Source organism: Leptopilina boulardi, unplaced genomic scaffold (genome assembly GCF_019393585.1).
Source record: "Leptopilina boulardi isolate dan_hultmark-lab unplaced genomic scaffold, ZJU_Lbou_2.1 LbouV2_372, whole genome shotgun sequence".
In the NCBI taxonomy this organism is placed as follows: Eukaryota; Metazoa; Arthropoda; class Insecta; order Hymenoptera; family Figitidae; genus Leptopilina; species Leptopilina boulardi.
This window is the reverse complement of record NW_026137943.1, coordinates 3,314,083-3,341,995: the sequence shown is the minus strand read 5'-3', so window position 1 is coordinate 3,341,995 and position 27,913 is coordinate 3,314,083. Positions and strand designations below refer to the sequence as shown.

General features: G+C 28.5%; 1 protein-coding gene across 1 annotated transcript; it reads left to right on the top strand.

Annotated features, from left to right (window-relative positions):
* The first annotated feature begins 1,804 nt into the window (after positions 1–1,804).
* LOC127287643 (cadherin-86C) lies at positions 1,805–21,720 on the top strand. The gene is made up of 15 exons (XM_051314682.1): positions 1,805–2,013; positions 2,662–2,905; positions 3,535–3,618; positions 3,887–4,012; positions 4,111–4,251; positions 4,609–4,732; positions 7,948–8,140; positions 8,328–8,571; positions 8,846–9,004; positions 9,239–9,565; positions 11,806–12,166; positions 12,540–12,750; positions 14,521–14,707; positions 14,811–15,027; positions 15,102–21,720. Exons 1-15 carry the CDS (start codon positions 1,805–1,807, stop codon positions 20,813–20,815), a joined length of 8,541 nt encoding a protein of 2,846 aa, XP_051170639.1. The 3' UTR covers positions 20,816–21,720.
* The last annotated feature ends 6,193 nt before the right edge of the window (positions 21,721–27,913 follow it).

Here is a 27,913-nt window from a genome sequence, read left to right as displayed (position 1 = left end):
ATATTATATACAAATAAATTTTCTATTAATACTTAAAAAAAAATTATATTTACTCCTTTAATTTCCATCGAATTAAATTCTATATTCGATATTGTTTGCAGAGAAATTATTAATCTAATTAGTATACTAAAATTGTATATCGTAATTACAATTAATGGACTATTTAATATTTACAAGCGTTTTAATGAGCAACAAGCGTGTGTGTATACGTGTTTTTTTTTCTTAACAATTTATATGAAATGAAATAAAAATCGATTCATTTCTGAGGGACGTAAATGCCCGAATATATATATACTTTCGAAACCTTTGGTAAATACACAGAACTACAAAATAATCGATTGTACTTTACTGGACTTTGCTTCTTGAATCGGTATTAATTTTTTATGTAACAATTCTCCATTCGCCTTTCACTAATATTTAAGCTATATTTTTGTGTTTAGTTATGAAAAAAAAAATTTCCTTAAAATTTATTTTATATTGTTTAGAAAAAAAAAATTCCTTAAGATAGAAATTTTACGTTGTTTTAAAAAAAAAATTTCCTTAAAATAGAAAATAATTTATTTTTATGTTGTTTTTATTTAAAAAATATTTTTTTCTATTTACAATAAAAAATTGATTTATTTTTCTATTTTGCACTTCTCAAGTTTTACAATAGTTGTAAAAACCAAAGTTCAGTTTGCATGCAACGGGTTAAATAGCTTTAACTTCAAATAGAAAATTATAAGTATACACTCATCCCCCTCCCCCCCCCCCACTATTCTCTCGTCACACTCTAATTGAAATTCCTCGACTCTCAATTTTACTGGATTAGTAGAACATATATATATTGAAACAACCCCTTTCACTTTTTTTTTTTTATTGTGAATTCCTACACCCAGAGAAATGAATTATTTGAAGCAAATAAAATATATTTGAGTTAACTAAACTTATATTTGTCTTAGATTTATTGGCGTAAATAAAAATTTTGTCATAAATAAATTTTTCTCTAAGTCAAATAAATTTATTTAAAATAAATAAAATATATTTGTTTTGCAACAAATAAATGAATTAGTTGGCTACCATTTCTTTGAGTTTATCAAATTTAAAATATTTATAACTACAATTTTTTTCACAGAAAAAAACGTTTATTGAAAAAAAGAGCAAATTTTTTTTTTTTAATAATTATTAAAAATTTAAATAAAAATTTTTTTTTTCTGTTTGTTATAAGAAAAAATGATTTAAAACTGTAATTTTAAGACTGTTTTAATTTACATATTTTACACGATATGAACCGCTAAAAATTGTCATATAAAAAATGTGATTCATATTAGGAAAAAAAAAAACGTAAATGTCTGGTTTTTTTTTTAACGATAGTGTGTAGAACCAACTATTTACAAACGAATAGTAGAAAGATCTAGTCTTTTGATAAAATCGTAAATATCGATTTTATAATCAAAAAATGAGGTCGAGAGTCAGGTACTGGTGAGTTGATACCAATTTTTATTATCTCATATGAATTCCCGAATATCTTTACTTTGGTTTTTTTTTTTTTATTTACTTTTATTGGTATATTTTGTAATTACTTCCAATTATTTCTAATTATTTCTAATTATTTCTAAATATTTAAAAATTGATGCTAAATAAAATTCCATCTGTTGATTAAATGCAAATTGATTTTTTACGATTAGGAAATTCAAAAAGAGAAAGAAACAATTTTTTTTTTTATTCTTTGAATTGTTCAAAAATTTAAAAATATATGTATTTTTTTAAATTTAATTTAAATAATGAAATAATAATTTAATTTAAAGAAAATTTTTTTTTTAGAATGCCCTTGATAGAAGCATGGCTCAAAGCATGGCTCTACTTGGGATTTATGATTGGATGTTTCGAGGCAACACGTCCACAATTCGACATTTCCACGGATATGGGACATGTTTTAGTTCCAGCCGATGCCGAAGTCAATTCTACAATTTTCCGTTTACGTGCCACCGATCAAGATGCCGATTTTCCATTGACTTTCGATATTTATGGTAAATTAAAAAAAAAAAAAAAAAATTAATTACCTTTCAGTGAAAATAAAATAATCACAGAAACGTCAATCTAATTTTTAATTCTTTTTTTCATATTAAAAAAAAAAAATGCCTTTTTTCTCTTTTCTTTTCAACCTGTTGCTCTTCTCTAAAGATATCGACTTAAAAATCTATATCATTTTTTTATATTAAATTCATTCAATATTAATATTATGATTTAATATAAAATTATAAATTTAACTAATCATTAAATAAACAAAAACGAGTACAGAAAGAACAAATCTAAATTAATTGGCAAAAACTAATTAATTAATAATTAATTGTAATAATTAATAATTATTAATTTATAATTATAAATATTTAGAATATTTTGTTATATTTTTTAAATTTATATTTCCTATATTTATTGTATTATCAATTAATAATTATTAATTACAAATTAATTAATTTGAATTTCTATAATTTAAATAAAAAATTATTTGGTTCAAGTAAATATTTATTCGATAATAGTCAACCGATTATTTGAATCAAATAATTTTTTCATCCCGTGTATAAAAGTGATTAATTTTTTTATATTAAAAATTTTTTTTTCAGTAATAATTTTTGATTTTTGTGAAATAAAAAATAAATAGTGAATTGACACTATATTTACAGCAACAGCAACTCCAGTTGTCCGGGTTGAAAATTTACCGTGCACATTGTACAACAAAGTGTGTCAGGCTAACGTGATTCTTGTGAGGCGGTTAATTCCCGGAAGACTTCACGACTTCGTTGTTCGAGTTAAAGATACTAAGGGTGAATTTAATTCAATGCAAGCAACTATTTCGGTCACCAATTGCACAACACCTCAAGATAAAATATTTCCTCACATTCCATCTCTTGTCATGGTACCCGAGGTAAATTTTCATCCATTTTTCTCTTTTACAAATATAATAAAATTAATTCCAATTAAATTTTAAATCAATCAAATTTAAATAATTGTAAACCACTAATTACTAATAATAAAAATTTTTTAAAATATTTTTTCCCCCTAAATTTGCTTTGTAAAAAATAATAATAAAAATAAATTTTTTTTCTCCTAAACTTGCTTTTTAATAAAAATAATAATAATAAAAATTTTACTTTCCCCTAAACTTGCTTTATAAAAAATAATAATAATAAAAATTTTACTTTCCCCTAAACTTGCTTTATAAAAAATAATAAATGTAATAATTTTATTTCTCCTAAATGGAAAAAAAAATTTTACCTGGAACAGCGAAAGTTTTTGCTATTCTAGAGAAACATATCACAGATAGCACGTAAGCTTGCAGCAACCTCGCGGAAAGCTTGCCGCGCAATATTGCCAACCTTGCCGCAAGCTTACTGCAAGCTTACATACTATCTGGGATCATTGTTCTAGATAAAAATTTTTTTTTGCGTACAAATTTTATAACAAAAATTATAGTAATAATAATAATAATAATAAAAATTACTAATAAACAATAAGAAAAAAAATAATAATAATAAAGATAAAAATTTTTGTCAGGATGCAAAGCCAGGTACAGAACTAGATTACATTTTAGTTCGAGGAAATCCCTGGAGTGGAAAACCAGTCTACATAGAATTGTGGGTACGAGAAATATTTGCAATTTCTTAATTTTATAAATGTGGTGAAAAAAAATATTAATAATTAACAAGAAAATATTTTTAAAAAAAACATTTTTTTAATGTAAAAAAATTAATTTAAAAACCATTTTTTTAATGTGAAAAAATTAATTTAAAAAAAAAATTTTTTAATTGAAAAATTGACGTAAGCATTTAACAAGTTTCGCGTCAACGCAATTTTAATTGCATTTGTGGAGTATTTAAATTTGGAAAAATCAATTTCGTTATTTTAGCAACCGAAAGAGATGTTTAAAATCAGACAACGACAAACCGCAGCCACTACACGAGGGGTAATTACGCTTATCGGGGAATTGGATTTTGAAACTCAATCCATGTTCACCCTCACACTGTACGCAACGGTACGTGACATTTATTTTACCAGGAAATTACAAACAATGGAATTGGTAATTAAAAGGAAATTTTTTTTTTTTTATTTTTTATTATGTTTTTCCATTAGGATGCATACACGGAATTAGGAAAGGATACACGTAACATTGCCGGGTTAAAGGTCGTGGTTGTTGTCAAGGACGTTCAGGATGTTCCTCCAATTTTTACACTTGCACCACCATTAACAAAAATTAATAATACCGTCAAACCCGTAAGTCTTGTTTTTTAATTCCTTTTTTTCAATAAATAAAAAAAAAAAAAAAAAAAAAAAAAAAAAAAAAAAAAAAAAAAAATGTCAAACTTGAATTTTTATTCCATTGAATGTAAATATAAAAAAATTTATATTTATCTCAAGGACAAATAAATATTTTTATTTGAAACAAATAAATATTTATTTTTAACAAATAGATATTTATTTTTAACAAATAGATATTTATTTTTAACAAATAGATATTTATTTTTAACAAATAAATATTTATTTGAAACAAGTAAATATTATTTGTAAAATTGTAAAAAATATTTGTTCTATAAAAAAAAAATGTTAATTTAATTTTCTATTGTTTCATAGGGTGACGTAGTCTTAAGAGTTCACGCAGAAGATGGAGATAAAGGAGTTCCTAGAGAAATAACTTATGGTCTGTTACCGGATAACAATCCTTTTGTTACATTTTTCAATATTTCGGAAAGTACAGGTGAGTTGAAAAATATAATAATATAAATAAATAATAAAAAATTAAAAATAATAAAAATAAAAATTATGTTATCATCCAGAGAAAAGATTTATTTTGATTTAAAGAAACCAATTTTTTTTTGACCTGTTTCCTTTCATTCAAAATAAAATTTTCTTTGAAACAAAAAAAGTTTCTTAGTTTCAAAGATAATTTCTTTAATTTAAAGAAATTTTTTTTTGATTCAAAAAAATTTTCTTCGAATGAAAGAAGTGTATTAAATCAAAGAAATTCTAACAATGATATATATTGGGTCCAAGAAACATTTATATTTGAATTAAATAAAAAATTTCTTTAAAACGAAGATAATTTTTTTTATTGAATCAAAGATAATTTGTCTTGAAACAATTAATTTTTCTTTGTATCAAAGAAAAATTTTTTTTTAAACAAATAAATTTTCTTTATATCAAAGAAAAATTTGTCAATGAAATTTATTTCTTCGAATCAAAGAAATATTTTTTTTTGGTTCTAAATAATAAATAATTGTTCTGTTTGTTTCAAAACAAAAGTTTGAAGAAGACTTTAAAAAAAGCGCGTCGATCGATTGAATGATAAAGCAATAAATACAACATACAACTAAAATCTCAGACATCAAAAATTATGTCCAGTTGGATATATAATTTACCCTACACGACCCTGATACTTTGAATAGCCATTTTTCTTATCTTGCCCTTTAAATCGACTGTACTTGAAATCAAAATGAGTCAAAGCTAAAAGTTGTAAAAGGAAAATAGGAAGCAAAAGGGAGTCCACTTAGTCACCGCACATGGATATATCGATCGAATGGTCAGACTCTCTCGTGATTGTTATCATTCACTCTGAGACGCATGCGATCCAAACTTCCCCCTCTTTTTTTAACCCTTGTAAAGGAGGTTTCTTAGTCCAAGCACCTTTTGGTCTCGTGCCAAAATATGCAAAATAAACCGTTGCGTATAGTTCACACAAACACTTTTTTAACTTTCTACACATCTATATAATATTTTATATATATATATATATATATATTATACAAAATAATGTATATTCATATAATGACATTTAGCAAGAAGGAATTCTTCGCTAATTCGCTTTATGTTTTATTCATTTTGAAGAGAATTGGAATTAACAAAGCGGGAGAGAATGCAAAGGGTTGTGTAATTGAACGCTGAGAATATGTACATCCCTTACTAAAAAAAAAAAAAATTGGTGTGGAATCGAATTTTTTTCTTTTCCGAACAAGAAAAAAAATCTTTACCTGAAACAGCGATAAGTTTTATCAGAACAGCGAAATGTTTCACTGAAACAGAGAAAGTTTTCTCTACTCTAGAGAAACATATCGCTGTTCTAGATAAAGATTTTTTTCTTCGAAGAAAAATTAAAATAAAAAAATTTGCATCTTTTTTAACGAGAATATATTTTTTACGTCAAGAACCCCAGATAGCACAACTTATTCCAGGAAATTTTCAGGAACTTTCCAGGAATATTCCCATTTTCACTTTTTTTAATTTTCATTCCCACTTCCATTTACACTTCCACTTTTTTTTTATTTTCATTCCTATTTCCACATCCAGTTTTTCTGATTTTCATTCCCACTTCCACTTTATCAATTTCCCGTTTCCATATCCACTTTTTCAATTTCTAGTTCCATTTTCCATTTTCCATTTCCACTTTTTCTAATTTCTACTTTTCCAATTTCCACTCTTACTTCCACTTTTTTAAATTTACATTCCCCTTTCCACTATTACAATTTCCACTCCTACTTTTATTTACAGTTTTTTTAATTCCCACTTTATCTTTTTCCAATTTCAATTCATATTTCCACTTTTTCTAATTTCCACTTCCACTTCCATTGTTTCCGTTATCCACTTCTAATTTTTCTTATTTTCATTCTTATTTCCACTTCCATTTATTTTCCCATTTCCACTTCCACTTTTTCTAATTTTCCCCAATGGAAATGGGAATAAAAATTAGAAAAAGTGGAAGTGAAAGTGGGAATGAAAATTAGAAAAAGTGGAAATGGGAGTAGGAGTGAAAGTTAGAAAAAGTAGAAATGAAAATGAGAATGAAAATTAGAGAAAGAGAAAGTAGAAATGGGAATGATAATTAGAAATATCCACTTCTCCAATTTCTACTCTTACTTCCAGTTTTTTTAAATTTACATTCCTATTTCCACTATTACAATTTTTCATTCCTACTTATATTTCCAGTTTTTCTAATTTCCACTCCTATTTCCACTTCCGTTTTCACGTCCACTTTTTCTAATTAACACTCTAACTTCCATTTCCATCTTTTCTAATTTCCCTTTCCGATTCCATTTTCATTTCCACTTCCGCTTTTTTTAATTTCCACTTCTATTTCCACTTTTTCCAATTTCCACTCTTACATCCACTTTTTTAAATTTACATTCCCCTTTCCACTATTACAATTTCCACTCCTACTTTTATTTCCAGTTTTTTTTAATTCCCACTTCATCTTTTTCTAATTTCAATTCCTATTTCCACTTTTTCTAATTTCCTCTTCCACTTCCACTTCCATTGTTTCCCATATCCACTTCCAATTTTTCTTATTTTCATTCTCATTTCCACTTCCACTTTTTCTAATTTTCCCCAATGGAAATGGTAATCAAAATTAGAAAAAGTGGAAGTGAAAGTGGGAATGAAAATTAGAAAAAGTGGAAATGGGAGTAGAAGTGAAAGTTAGAAAAAGTAGAAATGGAAATGAGAATGAAAATTAGAGAAAGAGAAAGTAGAAATGGGAATGAAAATTCGAAAAAGTGAAAGTGGAAATGGAAATGGAATTAAGTAATCAACCCACAGGAACATTTCTTATATTCCATTTAAATTAGATTTCCCTTTTTCCTTGGACCCCACCAAAAAAAAGTCCAGCGGAATACTAAAATCTTCCACTGGAATATTCCTCAAACATTCCTGGAATAAAAATTTGCTATCTGAGAAAATAAAAATAAATAATTAATAATAATAATCAGAAATAGTTAAAAATTATATTGAAAAAATTATTATAAATTATTATTATTATTATTATTATCATTATTATAAATATAATAAAATTATCATTATATTTGAAAAAATGATCTTGAAACAAGAAAATAGTTTCTTGAAAATTATAAACAGAATTAAAATTAAATGGGAATGAAAAAAAATAAAAAAAAGAGGGTCAATAACTTGAATTTAATGTTTTAGGGGAGATATTTTTATCACGTCCATTACAAGAATTGACGCAAATTACTTATGTGGGAGCACCAGTGGTGTTAAAAGTGGTCGCCGAAGAAATTCGAAGGAGTAAAGATGAACCCCCTGCACAATCAACTGTCGTTGAAGTTGGCTTTCTTCTCGGTGAACCGGGAAATAATCCACCTCATTTTGAGAATGATAAGTTGGTACCTAAGTTTTAGTTTTTAATTATTTTTTTTTTCGTTTCAACTTTTTTTATAACTATACAGACAGTAATTCATGATTAATGATTAATTAAATAAATATTTCTTAAATTTTATACTTTTATCTTATAATAAGATTTTCGTTTTACTGTAAAATTTTTTAAAAAAATGAATTTTTTTTTTTAGTTACATGGCATGGCTTAATGAAAACGCAGAACCGGGTTCAATGGTTACGTTCAGTGATTCTTATTCGACAAAAGTCAAAGACGATGATGTTGGAAAAGCCGGAGTTTTCGCACTCAAATTAGAAAATAACAATGGTACCTTTGAAATTAATCCAACTGTTGGTGAACGAGCAACAAATTTTATTATCACAGTTAGAGATAACAGTCTTATTAACTATGAAATGTATCATAGTCTCAATTTTATAGTGAGTTTTTCTCTCTGAATTCATTAAAAAAAAATCAATCACTACTACACGAAAAAAAATATTTACCTGAAACAGCGAAAAAAGTTTCACTAGAATAGCGAAAGATTTAACTGAATCAAGTAAAACTTTTTCTACTTTATTGAAAAGTTTCGGTAAATCTCTTTATCCGTGATAGAAATAAATTAAAAATTTTTTTTTTTATTAATTGAGAGATTATTAATATTTGTAGATATTATAATTTAATAATAAATTAAAATTTATAAATTTTTTTCAGATTACAGCTCAAGAAGTTGGTCCAGCGACAAATTTATCAACAAGCGTACCAGTAATAATACTTTTACGAGATGTTAATGATAATATACCAATATTTGATGAAAAAAAATACGAAGTCGACCTCTCGGAAAACACAACAATGGGGACAAAAGTTATTCAGGTAGAAGAACATTATTTATGAGAAAAAGAAAATTTATAAAAAAAAGTCAAGAAAAAAAAAACGAAATTAAGTATTGAAAATTCAATGTTAATTTTATCAAGTAATAAATATATATTAACCAAAAGTAATTTAAAGGGATTTTAATTTAAAAAGATAAATGGTTACCAACTGTGAGGGTGAAAAATGGTCTTATCATTTTATATATATATAAGTCTATTTTATTGACCATGTTAGGTACATGCAACTGATAAGGATTCAGGATTGTATGGAATGATACTGTATACGGGCATCACGGGAACTGGTAGTGAAGCGTTTACAATGGATCCAAATAGCGGCTTAATATCCGTCGCTATGGGGAATAAACTCGATCGAGAAAGGACTCCCCAACTGCAATTGTCAGTGGAAGCTCGAGACGAGGTTGGCAGGGGTCTCAGAGGCGTTGTTCCCTTCATCGTTAACTTATTAGACGTCAATGACAATGCTCCAATTTTCGATAAATCTAGTTACGAATTCACACTCAACGCCGATCTTACTAATTTCACAATGCCAGCATTCATCAAGGTATTTTATCTAAAATTTCTATTTTTTTTTCTCCTCTATTGTTTTTAAATATTTTTGGGGAATATTTTTTTTTACAATTTCAAGAGGTCAATTCTGTAAATTTCCCATTTCTCACTTTTAAACTTCCACTTTCCATATTCACACATTTCACTTTCTACTTTGTACCAACCATATCATTCCACTTTTCACTTCATACTTTCCACTTTACATTTTCTACTTTCTACCCTCCCATTTCTCACATTTACGCCCCACTTCTAAATTTCTACTTTCTACCCTCCCATTTTCCACATTTACGCTCCACTTCTAAATTTCTACTTTCTACCTCCCACTTTCCATTTTCTACTTTCTACTTCCCACTTTCCATATCTAAATATCTATCTCCCATTTTCTACTTTCTATCGCTTATTCTCACTTTTTATACCCCATTTTTTATTTTCTACTTTCTACCTCACATTTTCTACTCAAAATGAAATGAGATGTAGGAAGCGGAAAGTAAAGTGCGAAAAGTGGGAAATGGGATATTAAAAGTAGAAAATGGAAAATGGGTATAAAAAGTGAGAAATGAGAGGTAAAAAGTAGAAATTGAAATGTGGAAAGTGGAAAGTAGCAAATAGAAAGTGGAAAGTAAGGTGTAAAAAGTGGGAAGTAGAAAGTGGAAATTTAGACAATAGAAAATGGAATTTGAGATGCGGAAAGTGGGAAGTTGAAAGTGAAAACTGGAAATTTAAAAGTATGATGGGCGTAGAAAGTGGAAAATAAAGGATAAATGTAGAAAATGGAAAGTAAGGTGAGAAAAGTGGGAAATGGAATGTAAAAAGTAGAAAATGGGAAGTGGAAAGTTAAACATTGGAAGTATATGGTGGTAAATGGGAAACAGAAATTGAAAAATGTAATGTTAAAAGTTGGAAGTTAGAGGTAGAAAGTAGAAATTAGAATTTGTAAATTGTAAATTTAGATGTGAAAAATGGGAGGTAGGAAGTGGAAACTTAGAAGTGGAGCGTTAAAACTGGGAAATGGAGGTTGAATGTAGCAGATAGGAAGTGGGTTGGGAAAGTAGAAAATGGAAAGTATATGGTGGCTAGTGGTAAGTAGAAAATGGAAAGTTAAGTGCAAAAAATGGGGAATGGGAGGTAGAAAGTAGAAACTGGAAAGTGGGGTATATAAAGTGAAAATTGAGAGATAGAAGTTAGACAATAGGAAATGGAAATTAAGATGTGAATAATGGAAAGTAGAAAATGGGAAGTGGAAAAAAGGACGTAGAACGTGGAAATAAATATGTGGAAAGCGAGAAGTAGAAAGTGGGAAATGGAGAGTGGGATGTAGAAAGTTAAAAGTAAGGTGTGAAAAGTAGAAATTTAGAAGTAGGATATAGGGCCTAAAATGTGAAAAAGTAAGGATAAATGTAGAAAATGGGAAGTAGGGTGTAAAAATAAGAAAATAAAATATAAAAAGTAGACAATGGGAAGTAGGTGGTGGTTAGTGGGAAATAGAAAATAGAATGTTAAAAGTTTCAAGTGGGAGGTAAAAAGTAGAAAATGGGACTTGAAAAGTAGGAAGTTCAAAATTGGAAGTATAGGATGGTAAGTAATAAGTTAAAAGTGGACATTTAGAAATAGAAAGTGGTGTGTAAAAATTAGGAAATGTAAGGTAGAAAGTAGAAAATGGGATGTGTAAATTTAGATGTGTAAAGTGGGGGGTAGAAAGTGAAAATTTAGAAGTAGGAAATGAAAGATAAATTTAGAAAATGGGAAGTTTATGGTGGTAAGTGGGAACTATAAAATAGGAATTGGTAAGTAGGAGGTAGAAAGTAGAAAGTGAGATGTGAAAAGTAGAAAGTGGAAGTTTTACATGTGGAGCCTAAATGTGGGAAATGGAATGGTAGAAAGTAGAAAGTATATAGTGATAACTGGGAAGTAGAAAATGGGAAGTGGAAACTAGAAAATAAAAGGTAGAAAGTGCAAAATTATAATGTTACGGAATCGACTTCCAGTATTTTAACTTTCAGTTGAATATAAATTCCACTTATAACGTTTATTGTTCTATAAAAATTCTTTTATGTAAAATTTTTTTTCACCTCAACAAGCCACATTTACGTGATTATTCAAAGAAACATAAATTGCAATAGTAACAAAAGAAAACAATTTAAAAAACAAAAAAAGAAAGAAAAAATAATTCAATAGCGCATGGTGTTTGTCAGATTTTATTTTCAGAGAGTAAAAACAATTCTCTATGGATTTCAGGCAACCGATGCTGATGCCGAGCCGCCAAACAATGTGGTACGCTACGAAATTATACACGGAAACTACGACAACAAATTTTATTTGAACGAGGTCACAGGTGAATTGGTTTTACGAGAGGCTGTTAACAAAACGCGATACATTAGACAAAACACTCATTTAAAGAAAGAAAGAGGAGCCAACGTTTTCAATAGAAATAAAAGGGAAAATATTTCACAATTTTTCAAAAAAAAATTCAAACCAACAACAAATTTTTATTCAGGAAAAAATAGTGAAAATATTTTTTCTAAAATTAGTTACGTTCGAACAAAACGAGCAGAGGAGAATGCACTTTTTACATTAACTGCAAGAGCTTACGATCAGGGTACGCAATTTTTATTGTTTTCCAAATATAATTTTATATATGTGAAAAAAATATTAATATTTATTTTAATGAAATAATAATTTCTGTATTTAAAACAAATACCTTATTCCAAAAATATATTTTTCAAATAATAATTTACCACAATTAAATATATATTTATTTGAAATATATATATATATCTAATAATATTCAAGTAATTTATTCTTTGAATGAATAAAAAAAATAATGTTCAATGTATTAAAAAAAAAGATGAAAAAAAAAATGTGTGAGGCATTTTATATAAAAGCTTTTTATGTCGACGACAGAGAGTATATATATACATATATTAATAAGACGTGTGAAATTGAAAAATCTTTTTCGCGTCCTTTTATAGGAGTGCCACATCTTTCAAGCCAGACGCAAATACGAGTGTTGAGAGGAGCTGTGATGGGAGCAGCTCGCATTGTGCTGTTTGTAATGCCTGGAGAACATCCGGATCCGGCGAAAACTGCCAAAACATTAGCTACCATTACTGGGGAAAGTGTTATTATTCAAGAGATCCGACCCTACAACCCACAGCCAAGTGATCCTGAGGGTGGAAAAAAGTCAGTTTTTTTTCTTCTATTCACTACATATGATTAATGTCTATTAGTAACTGCAGAAAAATTTTTTTCCCTCTCATGTTTAATATTTCATAATTGTTTTATATCTCCTCACATAAATCAATTTTTATTCCTCAAATAAAATTTGTTCGAAAATTATTATTATTATTATTATTATTAATTTTTTTATTTATTATTATTATTATTGTTGACCTCAGTAGGTGTTCATTTTTCGAAGTTAAATTATATGTTATAAAAATGAATTTTCAATATTTTATTTGAATGAAATTTTAATAAAAAAAAAAAATAATTGAAATTTTCGAATTGAAAAAGTGAAAAAGATGATTATTGTTCCAAATCAAAATCGTCTCAAGAGTACAATAATTAAAAATAAAATCATGCAAATATTCCATATTTACATTTCAAGTCCATTGAATAACACTCGTAAAGTTTTAATTGCCTTTTAATAGTTGCTCTCATCATTAAAACAGCTGGAATTCCATGCTCAACAAAATATATATATAAATCTCCGTTTTATTGAGAATTATTTCAAAATTTCAAAAGAATTGCAAAAAAAAGTAAATTGATTAAATTAAAATTTTTAATATTATATTTTTAAATTGAATTAATTTTTTTTAATAATAATAATAATAATAATAATAATAATAATAATAATAATACTGATAATAATTGCAATTCGATTGAAAAACAAAAATTAGGAAAGTAATATAAGAGCTGCGATATTGTGCTTCCTGTATGCTTCTGCCATCTGACGGCGACAGGACGTAATGAACCAGTCATTATATTTTTTTTTTCGTTTTTTTAGTAAATTATTAATCGTAAGAACAAAAAAATTTCTTTTTTTAATATCTACAAATTCCATCTGATGAAATTCTTTCTTAAATAAATATTTCTTGATGAAAAGTTAAGTTTTTGAGCATTTTGAATTTTAAAATCGACTTTTTTCAAAAACGGCTCCACAAAAGATTTTCGTTTTTATTGAAAAATAATGTATTTATGATCTAGAATCGAAATCAAGATAAATGATAATAATAATAATTGCCTAAATTATTGTTTAATTTGTAAACCATTTCAACGAGCGTGAAAAATCAGTAACATTTGACTATATCGGAAATAAATCAGAGGAAATGGATCTTAAAGGGAATAATTTACAGTGCTACCAAAAGCGTCTTTCAGCCATGATCGGGCTCGCATGAATAATGCAGATTGACTGTCTGACTAGGAAACCTTTATTCACTTTCGAGGATGAAGTGTATAAATTGCGCAGTGGATACAAACGGTTTTGGTCAGCCGATCGATTCGATGGACCGCACATGTGTTAATGGCGCGTGTCGAACTCATCACTTTTCAACCATTTCAATGAGCAATGTTGCTCTCTTCCACAATGTCAGATTTTATAACCAATACCCTATATATATACATACAATATTTCATCCCTAACATTCTCCGAAATCCAACACAATATAGAGGGGAGTGTAACTTTTTTTTTCGTCTGATCACATAAAACTTTTACAACCAGAATGTATTTTTTTTTTCGTCTGCTTCACTGTCACTCCAAATCAAGAGAATCCAAACAAAAGGTTCTAATGGACAGTGACAGTAACATTGAAGTCCACTCGACTTTTGCCTTGAATCATGTCACCTTGAAATTTTTCGTTAACTTTAATTAAGTGAAATATTTATTTTTTTTACCTCAACTGAAAAATCAATTTAATTTATAAAAATCGATAATTAAAAAATTTATTATTTCAGGAGTGTAATTGTCGCACGAGTTGAACAACAAGGTATTGGCACTTTGGTGGATATTGAAAAAATTCGAAAAACTCTATTACCTTATGGAGTGGGTGTGATAATGGACCCAAACGATGGAGTAAAAACAATAACAGGGGACACTAAAATTATCACTAACAATTCGGTTACAATTAATCAAAAAGAAGTAGTGAGTAAAAAATTGGAATTAGAAAAAAATTAAATTACAATTTGTTTATCATTTTTTTATATCACTCACTTTTGAGAAATAAAAAGTTAAAGTTTTATTTTAGACAACATACAAGGCGGAGAACAAGCTTTTGACATGGCTACTAATCCTCTTGGGTCTTCTTATTCTCCTCGCTATTATATGCCTGATAATCTGCTGCATATGTCCTGGATGTCCCTTTTATATGGAGCCAAGAAAAAGAAGAATACATTCAACAGAGACGCTTATTTATCGAGCCGATGGAAGACCAAAAAAGCATCTTCGTCGAAAACGTACTGAAGGTAAATTTTTATTATTAACCAAAAATAATTATTATAAAGCGCTTTTTTTTAAAATTTAATTATTTCATGACCAGACATGGAGAAAAAACAGGCATGGAGTGCAGATCCCATAAAACGAAATTGGCAATTTAATCGAAGAAATACAAAACAATATGGATTGGCATCACTACCTGGTGATGTGGCTCATGTCGATATTGAACCAAAAAGAAATGCACTATCATTGAGATTACAAAACGATAGTCCAGCTCCAATTCACAAATTTATGCGAAGATCAGATGACGATAGAATGTACGTGGAGGATGTTGAGGCACAAGTCAGAAATTACGAAACAGATATGGATTCAATAAGAAGACACGAAATCGCCAGGGGATCGGATATATCTCGTCAGAGGCAACTTGCTAATCACAAAGCAAATGTTCGTGAACAACATTTTTTTCGAGAAGGTAACGCCGAAGTTCTTCGACTTGTGACCAGAGGTCAAGATGAAGAGACTCAGAGACTCAGAGAGCGAGAACAACTTCAAGAACGTGGACAAATTCATCGACCAGTGACATTAGTGATTGATCAACAATCCCATCTCTATCGAGACGGAAAAGAAATTCTTCTTCAAAGATTTATTGAGGATCAAGAAATTAGACAAGATCTTCTTGGTAGTAGACACGATATCGAAGGTTTGAGCATGGAATCTCATCAGCATCCAAAGGAAGTATCGCCAAGACGTCAGGAGATTTTGTTAATTCCACAAAGATTAGAGGCCGAGACACTCAAGTACCTTCCCTCTGGTCAAAGAATTTTAATTGATCGAAGTGATTACACAGAGCCACGACGAATTGAAAATGAAGGTAATCTTCGAAGGGAAATCAGAGAAGGAGGTGGTGAAGCAATGGCCAGTGATCCAGCATCCAAAAGCGCTGAAAATTCCACTGATGACACCAGAGATCCTCGTCAGGCAAACGTTCAGACCTACACGATAAACGAAGTGGAACTAGTGAGGCAAAATGCTCTTCTAACTCGCCTTCTTTTAGAAAAAGAATCAAGTAGAGGTGTTCCAGGTAATCTCGACGCGGGAAGCTATCTAGAAACCCAAAGTCTTCCCGGTCAAGTGGCAATGGCAACCCAAACTGACAGAACAACCGCCACGCAAACGGATCGTCAAATTCGAAGCAGAAGTGACAATGACGAATCCGATGATGAGAATAGACTGAGAAAGAAAGCAAAGGTCAAGAAAAAAGTTCAACCCATAAAGACCAGTTGGATTAAATCAATACCAGAAGAAATTCCCCGAAGTCCCGAGGTACGAACTATACGAAGAAAGACTGAATCTAAACGAACACCAGTCTCACCGGATGTACTTCAAGAAATCTCCGATTCCCTCGATGAAGTTGCAAATAGCAGTTCTCCAAGAGATGAAGAGGATTCGCCCCAAATTCGACAAAGAACAATTGAACTCAGTTCCGTTAGTAAAACTGAAGATTCCACCTCACCCGAAACAGAGAAAGATAAATTCATAAAGAACAGAATCAAAAAAGCCAAAGAAAAACCATCCTCCAAAAAGAAAGAAGAGCCTAGCTTTCGTATTTTAGAAAAAGAAATCACATCCTTGCAGAAAAAAATTCGAAACTTCGGTCAAAGGAAATACAAAAAGGTCGATATGCAAACGGAGGATGAAGATGACACGGAAAGAAAAAAAGGATCAAAAAATGTCAAAGATCTAAATTCAAAAAAAGACACTAAAAAAGATTTTAGACAGAATTATGATTCAAAAACAAAGGATCAAGATTCGTCAACAAAAGAAAGTGATGTGCCTCGAAAGAAGAAATTGGATCAAGGAAGAATAAAAAAGCATACCCTAAAACATCAAGAAGTAGTTCAATCAATTAATTCCGAAATTTCTGAATCAGAAAATATCAAAGCTAAAGAATTAAATCTAAAAAAGGTTGAAATTAGCAAAAGGCCCTTTAAAATAAAACGACAATCAAGACTACAAGTTTCAAAGGGAACAATGAAAAATATAATTTCTCGAACTAAAGAAGTCACTAAACGAAAAGTGAGAGAATTAAAAAAGAGCGATGACTCATCAGGCGAGAAGCAATTAATCAGAAGCTCAAAAGTTACCCAAGAATCTAAAATTCTTCCCAAAGATGATTTATCAGATATATCAAAATCAGCTTACACTATCATTAGTACCCGAATGGAAAGTCCTCCATCGAAAATAACTGACAAACATCAAAAAGCTGAAACAAAGACTAAACCTGAAGCAAACAAAGATGAAGGCAAATATTCAATTCCTCAACAAGAAAGGATTTCTCGAGAGACTGAAAAGGAAAAACAAATCTCGAATGCAAAGTTTGATAATAAAACGAAAAAAATACTACAACATGTTACAGATGAAAATGAACAATTTTCCGATACAAATAAAAAAGAAAACATTTCAATGCAACAAATTTCCGAAAAAGGAGTACAACAAGTTTCGGAAGCAAATTTTTCCAAAGGAACATTATTTTCAAAGGCAACTTTAGAAGAAAATAAAGAAGATACGAATGAAACTAGTTCACCCTTTTTGGAACTAAAATCAGCCACTATAGATCAGGGAACATGTGGAAAATTAAATGAAACAAACGAGAACGAATTAAGTAGTATTAAGGAAAAATTAATCAAAGATGAAATGAATATTAAAGAAAAAGTAATCAAGGAAACAAAAGATATTAAAGAAAAATTAACCAAAGATGAAATGGATATTAAAGAAAAAGTAATTAAGGAAACAAAAGATATTAAAGAAAAATTGGTGAAGGAAACAACTGATATTAAGAATGAATTGCTTCAGAAAAATGCAAACAAAAAGGAGCAATTGATAACTGAAGTGAGTGAAGCTAAAGACGAATTGATTAAAACAACAATGGATCAGAAGGATCAATTAATCGAGAAAGCAACAATTCAGAAAGATCAATTGATAGAAGAAATAACTGATAAGAAGAACCAATTGATAGAAAAAGCAAATAGGATAGACGAACAAATGGAAAAGGCAACAGATAAGAAAAACCAATTGTTGGAAGATGCAACAGATAAAAAAAACCAATTGTTAAAAGAAGCTACAGATCAGAAAAACAAATTGTTAGAAGATGCAACAGATTACAAGGACCAATTTTTAGATAAAGAAATAGAAACAAAAGAAAAATTAGTAGACATTGTAACTGAAGTAATGGATAAGCTAATGACAACACCTGATAAAATTGACAACCTAATGGATGTAGCTGCTGAAAATACTGACAAAACAAATACTAAAGTTGACAAAACTACAAAAGAATCTCCTAAAATTCCCATAAAAGAAACAGAAGAAGTAAAAATAAAAAAATCCGAAAATGTAACACAACAAAAAGAAGAATCTAGTCCAAAAATGAAGCCATTAATGCTAGAAACCGAAGACATGAGATTCATAGACGATTCACAAGAATCAACAGTAGACACAAGTGATGAGACTGACTCGACAATTAAACAATTTAAAAACGTACAAGAAATCAATAAGACTGATAGTGATTCACGAACCTTATCCTTCGATGAAACTAGATCTAGTGAAAGTAAAGATAAAGAGAAAACAGTGGAATCTAAAGAAACTTCAGACGAATTAAAAGGTGAACGAATTATTGAAACAAGTCAAACAGAAACTTCCGAAACAAGTTCCGACAGTTCTGCAAATGTTTCCAAAGAAAAAGCCTATAAACTACTTCGTTCATCCACTGATTCGTTTGTAGATCACGAGCAATTTTTACAAAGTTTTCAAGATTCTGAAAGTAAGGAAAAAAATGATGTTAAAAAAAACGCAAAAATTGAAGAAGAATCATTAAAAGAGGATGCAGATGACAAGAAAATTCATACTCAAGATAAAAAGACTGCAAAGGATATACCTTTAAAAACTGTTTCAAATCAAGATGAAAGCACTAAGAAAATTATCTCACCTACAAAATCATCTAGTAATTTAGATAAAAATAAACCCATCACTCTACAACAAAAATTTGATAAAATTTTAGAGGAGCCTTCGAAATCAGTTGACGAAACAAAAGTATCTAAACCTTCCATGGAAAAAATAGAGAAGGAAACTTCTTTTGATTCAATAGCAAAAAAAGACAATTTAACATTCCGAAATGAAGATCACGAAAGAAAAATGGCTAAAATTTTACAAGAGGAACAACAACGATTACAAAGATTAGAATTACTTTACAAACAATTTAGTGGTACAACAGAATCTGACAGTGATTCATCAACGGAAAGTGACATGTCCAGTAAAACAATGTTGACAACACAACCATATCACACTCCTCGACATTCGCCAAAAATTTTTGACACTGATGATTCAAAAAAATCGGAAAACAATCTTCAAGCATCAAAAAATAATTTAGAAAAGAAAAATTCTTTAAAAATTTCACGACAAGCTGCACTCGATATTGAAGATAAAACGGATATTAAAAAGCAAACTGACGACAATGGGCATATAAAAAAGAAAAATGTAAAAGAATATCAAAAATCTTCAAAAACATCAGTGACAAAACCAAGAAAAGAAATTAAGAACTCTCTTTCGGAGAATGAAATTAAAAAATCAAAATTTAGAGATAAATCCCCATTGATTCCAAAATTTGATTCCAAAAAGCAAGTAAGCAAATTGCTTCCTGAGGATAGTGGAAAAAAACAACATAAATCACAACACGAAAGAGATAAATCTCCAATGGTACATGGAATCGATACACTAGGACGTGATACAAAAAAACCACCAGTTGAAAAATCCACTAAAATCAATGATAATTCAAAAAGAACAATCTTGAAAAAGGATACAAAGAAAATTTTTGCATCCTCAACAACAGAAATTGAAAGACAAAAGAAAATAGCCGAAGAACATTCAAAAAAATCAATTTCTCAAGAAAGAAGACAAAGAAGTTTATCTCCCAAAAAAGAAGAAAAAATTCGAGAAAAGTCACCAAGTTTGCATCAAAAAGAAAAGCAATTAGATAAAAATTCTCCAAAATCACCTCAAAGAGAAACAAAAAAATTAATACGAGATAAATCTCCTCTTGTTTCCGATCAATCTGAAATTCATCATCTCAAAAAATCAAAAATTGATATTAAACCCGAATCTGAAGAGCCCATTAAAGCTGAATCAAGATACATGTCGTGGTACAAGCAAAAAAGAGAAGAAATGGAAAAGAAGAGAGTGGAACGAAAATTGGTAGAGGAGGAAAAACAAAGACCTCGTTGGATGAAAACCTCATTGTTGACGATACCAAAAGAACCAAATAAATCACCAGAAGCAAAATCAGAGGGAACACCAAAATTAAAGCACAAAGTGAAACCTTCCGTAAACGTTGAATCGGAACAATTAAAAGCAATTGTTCGTCAAGGGAGAAAAATGCGAAAAGGTAAAGCAGAACAAGATGTAACTGTACAAATTTTTACACCTAAAAATCCACCACCACCACCAATGGAAAATCATTTGCAAACAAATTCAAAACATCATTTGATACAACACTCCGAGTATAAATACGAAAAAATACCACCTCCATTTTATCTTCATCCGCCACCTGCTCCATATCCCTCACCACAAAATTCACCCGAACATTTTCTCGATCAAGAAGGAAGAAAAATTGAAGATGATTTAGATTCGGGTATTGCAGTATCACTTCAAGGTGGTACAAAATTGAGACATCAACAATTGTTAGAGAAAAAAAGTGTGTTCGATATTGCCTACAGTGAGGCTGCGCCTTCACATCTTCGCTCTGACAGCAGTACACCGCCATCTTAAAGGAAGTTAATTTTTTGATAAAGTTTTCCTTTTCATCTAACCAAGCAGAGAAAAGTGGTATTTCGAATATAAAATACACGGTCAATAATATTCTACTTTGACTGATTTTTAAACTAGACATTTCTAAGTTGAAATTTTTTTTTAATCAAATTTTCTCTCCCATCGTGTATAGATATCGATAAGCATCTAGATAAGTGTATCATTAATCAATGTTCGAATCCGTCCATAAGATTGTTAATATTTCTCTCTAAATTTGAATTTGTGAATATTTCTACTTATTTTTCATCAAAACTAGGGAAAAAAATAGAACTGTCTTTAAATATTAAGTCTAAAAAAATTAGAAGAATTAGAATTAGAAAAAAATTAGTGGATAACTTCACTAATTCAGATTTAGAGTTCGATTAAGGTGTGCTTGTAAATGGTTTACAATTTTTTTTTTTCCTTACAATGCCTAGTAAATTTTGACTGATAAAAAGAAGAAGAAGAAAAAAATCAAGTCTTAATTCTTGAAATTCTTTATAGAATTATTAGTTTTAAAATAGGAAATTTTTCGATTATCTTAAAAATAAGAACCAAGAAACGAAATTAACAAATTTTTTTCTGGTGAAAAAACTGAAAGACTTTTTTTGTTACAATTTCTAATTTAAGTGCCTTGTAACGATTGATAATACAAATTTTAAAATTTCTATAACTTTTTTATAGAATAAAATTTATGAAATTTACATTAAATTACGCAGAATTTCAGTAAAAATAAATACAAGATATACGTGTATATATATGTACACTGCCATTTATCAGTTTATTAGTAAATTGTTGTTTTTCCAAAAGGTGCCAAGCATTAAAAAAAACGCATTTTCCGTTATATTTATTAACATGTAAACAAATTTTTTTTAAAATTATTTTACCGAAAAGAAGCATTTTTTATAATCGCGTTAAAAAACACATGTTTTCATAACGCCCATTATATCATGTATGAAAAAAATATTTTTTGGAATTAATGCTCATGAATTTCAAAATTTATAAAATAAACAATTTTTTAATTTTTAATTTATAATTTATAATTTATAATTTATAATATATTAGTAGTTAACTATAATTAGTATTATAAAATTATATATATTAGTATTATATTAGACAATTTTAGTCAAGGAAACCTTTCAAATTATTTTAATTGACAGTAGTAAAAGTAAGTTTTAGTCAGACTAGCCAAATTCTACAAAAACTATCAATATCACACTGAAAAAAAAATTTATTTGATTCAAATACTCGATTACTTGACTATTATCAAATAAATATTTACTTGAACCAAATAATTATTATTTGAATCAATAAAATGTTATTTATTTCTAATACAGAAATTATTATTGGTTCAAATACAATGTATTTAATTCAAATGCAAATTATTTGGTTCAAATAAATATTTATTTGATAATAGTCAAGTAATCGATATTATTTGAATGAAATAAATTTTCTTTTGTCAGTATATAATCATGAGGAGAATTTTGTTAAAAATTTCCGCAAATAAAAAATAAAGGATTTGTAGTAAAAAAAAAAATTAAGAAAATTCCAAAAAATATTTTTTAAATTAAAATATTTAGCACTTGGTACCTCGTCCAATGTAACTAGTGTATTTATTATACAATAGCAGAGATTGTTTATAAACGTTTTTGTAAAAATATACTACGTGTAAAAAAAGATACTGATTTTTTTAATTTCAAAAAAAAAACCTTATAAAACCGACTTTATTATTTAACAACAAATTTTAATTAAAAATATTTTTTTTTTTTTTTTTGAAAATTTTAGAACTGGATTCTTTGAATTTGGGTGAAATCAATTTTAAATATATTTTTAGTTCTGTTAAAAACTACTTTGAAAAAGTGAAAACTTGAAAAACTACTACTAGTTTGAGGTTATGTTAAACAATTTCATTAATTTCATTTCATTAAAGTTTTGATATAGTCAAGAAAATTTAATTTCTGATAATAGTCAAAATTTAAAACCAATTTATCTCTTTAAAAATAAAAATCGATTGTGTTAATCCATTTCCATTTCCACTGTTACTTCCACTTTTTCCAATTTTTACTTTTATTTCTATTTCCACTAATGTTTTTTCAAATTTTCACTCTCATTTTCACTCCCACTACTATTCCTACTTCCATTTTCATTTCCATTTCCGCTTTTTATAATTTCCACTCCCGCTTCCATTTACACTTAAAAATTTTTTAATTTGCATTTCCGCTTTTTATAATTTCCACTCCCGCTTCCATTTACACTTTAAAATTTTTTAATTTGCATTTCCACTTTTTATAATTTCCATTCCCATTTCCACTTTAATTTTTTCCAATTAGAAAAAAGTGGAAATTAGAAAAAGTGGAAATAGAAATGGAAATTAAAAAAAGTGGAAATGAAAATGGAATCGGAAAGGGAAATTAGAAAAGGTGGAAATGAAAGTTAGAGTGTTAATTGGAAAAAGTGGACGTGGAAACGGAAGTGGAAATAGGAGTGGAAATTAGAAAAATTGGAAATAAAAGTAGGAATGAAAAATTGTAATAGTGGAAATAGGAATGTAAATTTAAAAAAACTAGAAGTAAGAGTGGAAATTGGAAAAGTGGAAATTTCTCATTTTCATTCCTATTTCCACATCCACTTTTTCTGATTTTCATTCCCATTTCCACTTTTTCCAATCACTATTTCCATTTTCCATTTCCACTTTTTCTAATTTCCTCTCCGACTTACACTTCTACATTTCCATATTTCCACTTCCACTTTTTCTAATTTTCCCAATGGAAATGGTAATAAAAATTAGAAAAAGTGGAAATGGAAGTGGAAATGAAAATGGAAGTAGAAATTAGAAAAAGTGGAAATGGAAGTGGAAATGAAAATGGAAGTAGAAATTAGAAAAAGTGGAAATGGAAGTGGAAATGAAAATGGAAGTAGAAATTAGAAAAAGTGAAAATGGAAGTGGAAATGAAAATGTAAGTAGAAATTAGAAAAAGTGGAAATGAAAATGAGATTGTTAATTGGAAAAAGTGGAAGTGGAAATGAATTTACGTAATCGACCCCCCTGATAAGAATTTAAATAAATCGAAAAGTGTATTTATCAAAAATTTAATTTTTTTAAATTAAACATTATTTGTTTGTATTTAAAAATGATTTCATCCAGTTGACGGAGACAATGTATTAAGGGCTCAAACTGTTAAAATAACAAATAAAAAAAACAAACTAAAAAGGAATAAGAAACGCTGAATAAAGAGAGGAAGAGAATGGAAATGAAAACTTAAACTTCCAATTAAACTTTGAATCCTTAAATTCTGATATCCACAGAGTCGTTTCTCAATGTCGATTCAACTGCGGGATCCTTGAAGAATAAAGGAATCTCGCTTCGCATTGTGGGGGGCAAGTTGAAGTTTTGAAATTGCCGGTATTCCGAAGCGAGTTTTACAAAGGTGCTTTCCAAAGTTGAAAACAATAGGTTCGTGCACCCGATCATTGTCATCAACGGACGGCAATCGTGTGGTGCATTAAACCTTTTAGGTTAACGTACATTTGTTACGTGCCGTTAGATTCATAGAGAGAGACGCTGGTGGTGGGGGGGGGGGGCGGCTCTTAGCGGGTCGAGTGGTCGAGTTTTCAGCGACTCGTCGTCGTACCTTTTAAAACATGGAAACACTGAAAAGCTCCGTCAATCCTCAAAAAGCTTACAATCCCACCGAGAGAGTATTTCCACAGCTAGACTTATACACTGTGCAAAAAAAAAAAAAAAAAAAAAAAAAAAAATGGAATTTATTCCACGAGCCATTGTGTCGTTTGCCAATATAGAAAAAAAAGGGGGGGATGGAAGCTGCATGAGAAATCATGTTCTAAACCATTGTTCGGTCAGGCTAATAAATGGCCAACAATGCATCACTTCAAAGAAACCAGAAAGAATAATAAACACGAAACAAGAATGGGGAACCAATTTTCCTTTAGAAGCATCTTTTATTATTATCTGTTGTCCCTTCTTCAATATTTTAAAGTGCGCTCAACATTTTTTCTAACAGAAATAAGGGGATATCATTTTCATCAAGAGAAATCACTTCATTATAAAACAATCATGAAAAAAAAATTGAAATAATCGGTTACTTGACTATCAAATAAATATTTACTTGAACCAAGTAAAAAAAAAAAAGAATTTTGAAATAAAGCGTGAATAATATATATAATAAAGCAACGAAAAAAAAAAATGAGACTAAATTCAATAATTCGCTCTCGAATGTTCGATTGCCGTAAAAGACACCGATAGAAGTTAATAAAATTTTGATATCCTCTGATCTTTTTTCATTTCCTTTTATTTGCCCCCCCCCCTCCCAACTACTCTTTTTTGCTCTCATTCTTTCTTTGCTTACTATAATATCCGCTTTCTCTCACCCCCTCCACCCCTCTCTCATTCTCTCTTTTTCCGATCGCTATTTTTCCCCTCTCACTTTTTCTTTAATTCTCCAGATTTTTCCTCTTTGTTTTTACCGAGTTGCACACCCCACTTTCCCTCTATACCACGTCGATTACTATACTGGTACCTCTAAAGCTCCTGGGATTCGTTCGAAAAATTCTTCTGTTTATTGAGTCCAACGCAGATACGGACACTGAAGTCAACAAAGGCTTTCTTTTTTATTATTTTTTTTTTCCAGTACAAAGTATTGAAGCTTTGAGAATGTCTTTTCCATGAAAATGTCTGATTTTCAAAAGACAATTTCATATTGAGGGGACACGTTCAATTGAATCAACGAAGCGAAAAATTCAATGAATATGTTAATTTTTTTTTTTTTGAAAAATTCATATTTTGATAGGATTTATTCATTATTTTTAATTTTAAATGTGTAATCCCCTTGAGAATATTTACATTATTTTATAATATTTTTAAAAATAAATTGCTAAACTCAAATTTTTATTTTACATTTTTATATGATTTTTTTTTAATCATACAGTTGGAATCTTTGTTTTTCATTGTGGCTGTTCAACCGTGTAAAATAATATCGAATTAGAATTTTGGTCTGACTATAAACTGTCTTTTACTACTTCTACGACATTCAGGACACAGAAAGACCTGTAAGCTGAAATTAGGAATATATTCTTGGCCTATATTTCAGAATATTTTATACTTAAATTCAGTATAAATTATTATTCTTAAAATAAAAATATGTACTTAATTTAAAAATAATTTATACTTCAATTTAGTATATATTATTCTTAAAATAAGAATTCATACTGAATTTAAGTATAAAATATTCTCAAGTATATATTCTTAATTTAAGAATATTTTATACTTAAATTTAGTACACCCAAAAAAAAGTATTACGGTTATTTTCAACTTGTCAAAATATTAGAATATTATTCTTCCTTTAAGAGGATTTTTTCGAGAGGAAAATTCATCTAAATTAAGATTATTACTTTTGATACCAAAATTAAGAGGAAAATATGCATTACAATTAGAGGAATCCTCTAGAATGAAATTACTTTTTTTAAGGTGTATATTATTCTTAATATAAGAATACAAACACAAAAAAAGCCTTAAACTGAAATTAAAAATAAATTCTTGGCGCCTATTTAAGAATATTTTATACTTCATTTCAGTATATATTATTCTCAAAATAAGAATATATACTAAATTTAAGGATTAAATATTCTTAAATAGGCGCCAAGAATATATTCTTAATTTCAGTTTACGATTTTTTTTTTGTGTACTGACATTTTTATCTAAATAAGAAAAGCCTTTTATCTACAAAATCAGGAAAAAATTTTGTCCGACTGAAATTATCTTGTACTACTGAGAAATTATAATAATTCAAGAAAAATTATGTCTGATTAAAACTTAATTACACTACTTACACTAAAAAATAACAAGAATTCGAAATATTTCATCTGGCTAAAATTTACTTTAACTACACAGAAAAAATAGAACTCTAAATTTAAGAATATATTCTTGGCGCATATTTAAAAATATTTTTTTACGAATTTTAGTCTTAAAGTTAGAATAAAATATTCTTAAATTTAGAAATTCTCAAATTAAGAAATACACTGAAAAAAACATATTATTGAAAATAGAGGAAAATTCCGAAAAATCCTCTTGAATTAAGAATAATACTCTTATTTGGAGAGTATTTTCCTCTTACTTTAAGAGGAAATAGTAAAATATTTTAATCCTCTTTAAGAGCAATCCTCTTAAAATGGGAAGAAATCCTTTTGAGTGATATTCTAGAGGAAAATGTGCATTAAAATAAGAGAAATCCTTTTAAATTGAGAAGTTTCACTGGAACAGTAAAAGTTTTCGCTATTCTAAAGAAACATATCGCTGTTCCAGGTAAAAAAAAAATTTGCCATTTATTTCTTAATTTTAAAATTCCTTCCTATTTTAAGAGTATTATATTTTTTATTTTAAGAACAAAATGCATGCAAAATATTCTTAAATAGGTGCCAAGAAGATATAGTCTTAAATTTAGAGTTTCGTTTTTTCGGTTTACTATAAAAGCGAAATCAAAAAAAAATTTAAATCTTTTGTTTAAATAAAAAAAATATGTAATTACTAAATTGTAAAAAATTAAAAAAAAAACCGAAATCTCTAAAGCGTCTTTTACTGCGATAAATTTAAATACAAAAATGAAATAACGTAACGTGACAAGAAATTGAAATTTCTTTTCTCGAAATTTAATAAAACCAAGTAGATTCATTTTATATGATTGGAACTCATTTGAAAATAGAGAAGGTGATATAAATGCGTACTTAATGGGTCATAACAAGATGACATCGGTGGAAAACTGAATTAAATCAACCGAGATTTCGCGCATGTGCCATGGGGGATGTTAAACGTGCCGTATATTTGAGAAGTGGTCGGGGTTTTCGGATCCACGTGGATTCTCTCAGTCGCGTTAGCGAAACCGTGGCGGGTCCAACTTATTCCGTGATTTTATCTCAATTTCATCAAAAAATTTTTCAATAACATTTAAAATAAAAAAAAAAAAAACATTTTAAAATATTAATTTCTTAAATAAACATTTTTCGTTAAATAAAAATTTAATTAATTTATTTATTCAAAAACAAATTATTTTAAAATTTATTTTAAAA

Bases quoted from the DNA above. Each gene is read 5' to 3' on its own strand.
- LOC127287643 (XM_051314682.1), top strand. From the start codon at position 1,805: ATGCCCTTGATAGAAGCATGGCTCAAAGCATGGCTCTACTTGGGATTT. The intron at 9,566-11,805 runs GTATTTTATCTA...TATGGATTTCAG, and splicing joins CAATGCCAGCATTCATCAAG to GCAACCGATGCTGATGCCGA. The intron at 12,167-12,539 runs GTACGCAATTTT...GTCCTTTTATAG, and splicing joins TGCAAGAGCTTACGATCAGG to GAGTGCCACATCTTTCAAGC.